General features: G+C 33.5%; 1 protein-coding gene across 1 annotated transcript; it reads right to left on the bottom strand.

The window, feature by feature from the left end:
• Positions 1-423, bottom strand: LOC111085454 (ATP-dependent DNA helicase PIF1-like). Its single transcript, XM_022384088.1, has one exon. The coding sequence runs from the start codon at positions 421-423 to the stop codon at positions 1-3; it is 423 nt and encodes a 140-aa protein (XP_022239796.1).
• Positions 424-704: the final 281 nt, after the last annotated feature.

Here is a 704-nt window from a genome sequence, read left to right as displayed (position 1 = left end):
TTATTCATCACTTCCTTGATTCTCTCTATCGGTCACAAATATTTTAAAATTATTTTCATCTCTTGTTATCGTGATAGCCACATACAACTGTCCATGTCCAGACATTGGTTCCGGCAAAAATACTCCAACTTGATATAAGATTTGTCCCTGAGACTTATGGATAGTTATCACAAATGCTATTATCACTGGAAGTTGTCTTCTCTTAAGTACAAATGGCAAACTTGTTTCATTAGGTGCTAAATCTATTTTCGATATAAAAACTATCTCTGTTTTATGACTTCCATTTAAAATTTCGCAATCTAAAAAGTACTGATATAAGCTCATTATAAGCAATCTAGCTCCATTTAATCTCTTCTTTGGGTTCAAATTCCTTCTCAGCATCACTATAGCTCCAACTTTCAACAACAACCTATGAAGTGGCATTCTTGATGGTGTTTGTGAATTCAAAAACTCAACTGAGAAATTAACTCTCGTTTCATCTTCGTCAGTCACTATTTTATTTACACTTCGATATTCTCTTACTTTCCCATTAACCAAATTTAACACTTCCTTATTCAATTCCAAGGCATCTTTTATTCTTTGTAGTCAGGATAACCTTTCTTGACAGTGCCATTACTGCTCTCTCATTTCTCATATCAGTAGTTTCACCAAATTGTTCCGTTCAATTATTCTTGTTGGTATTTCAGTTATCTCTTCTGGCAAAG

The sequence above is a fragment of the Limulus polyphemus genome, unplaced genomic scaffold (genome assembly GCF_000517525.1).
Source record: "Limulus polyphemus unplaced genomic scaffold, Limulus_polyphemus-2.1.2 Scaffold400, whole genome shotgun sequence".
NCBI lineage: Eukaryota > Metazoa > Arthropoda > Merostomata > Xiphosura > Limulidae > Limulus > Limulus polyphemus.
The sequence above is the reverse complement of the archived record's forward strand: the minus strand, read 5'-3'. Positions and strand labels throughout refer to the sequence as shown.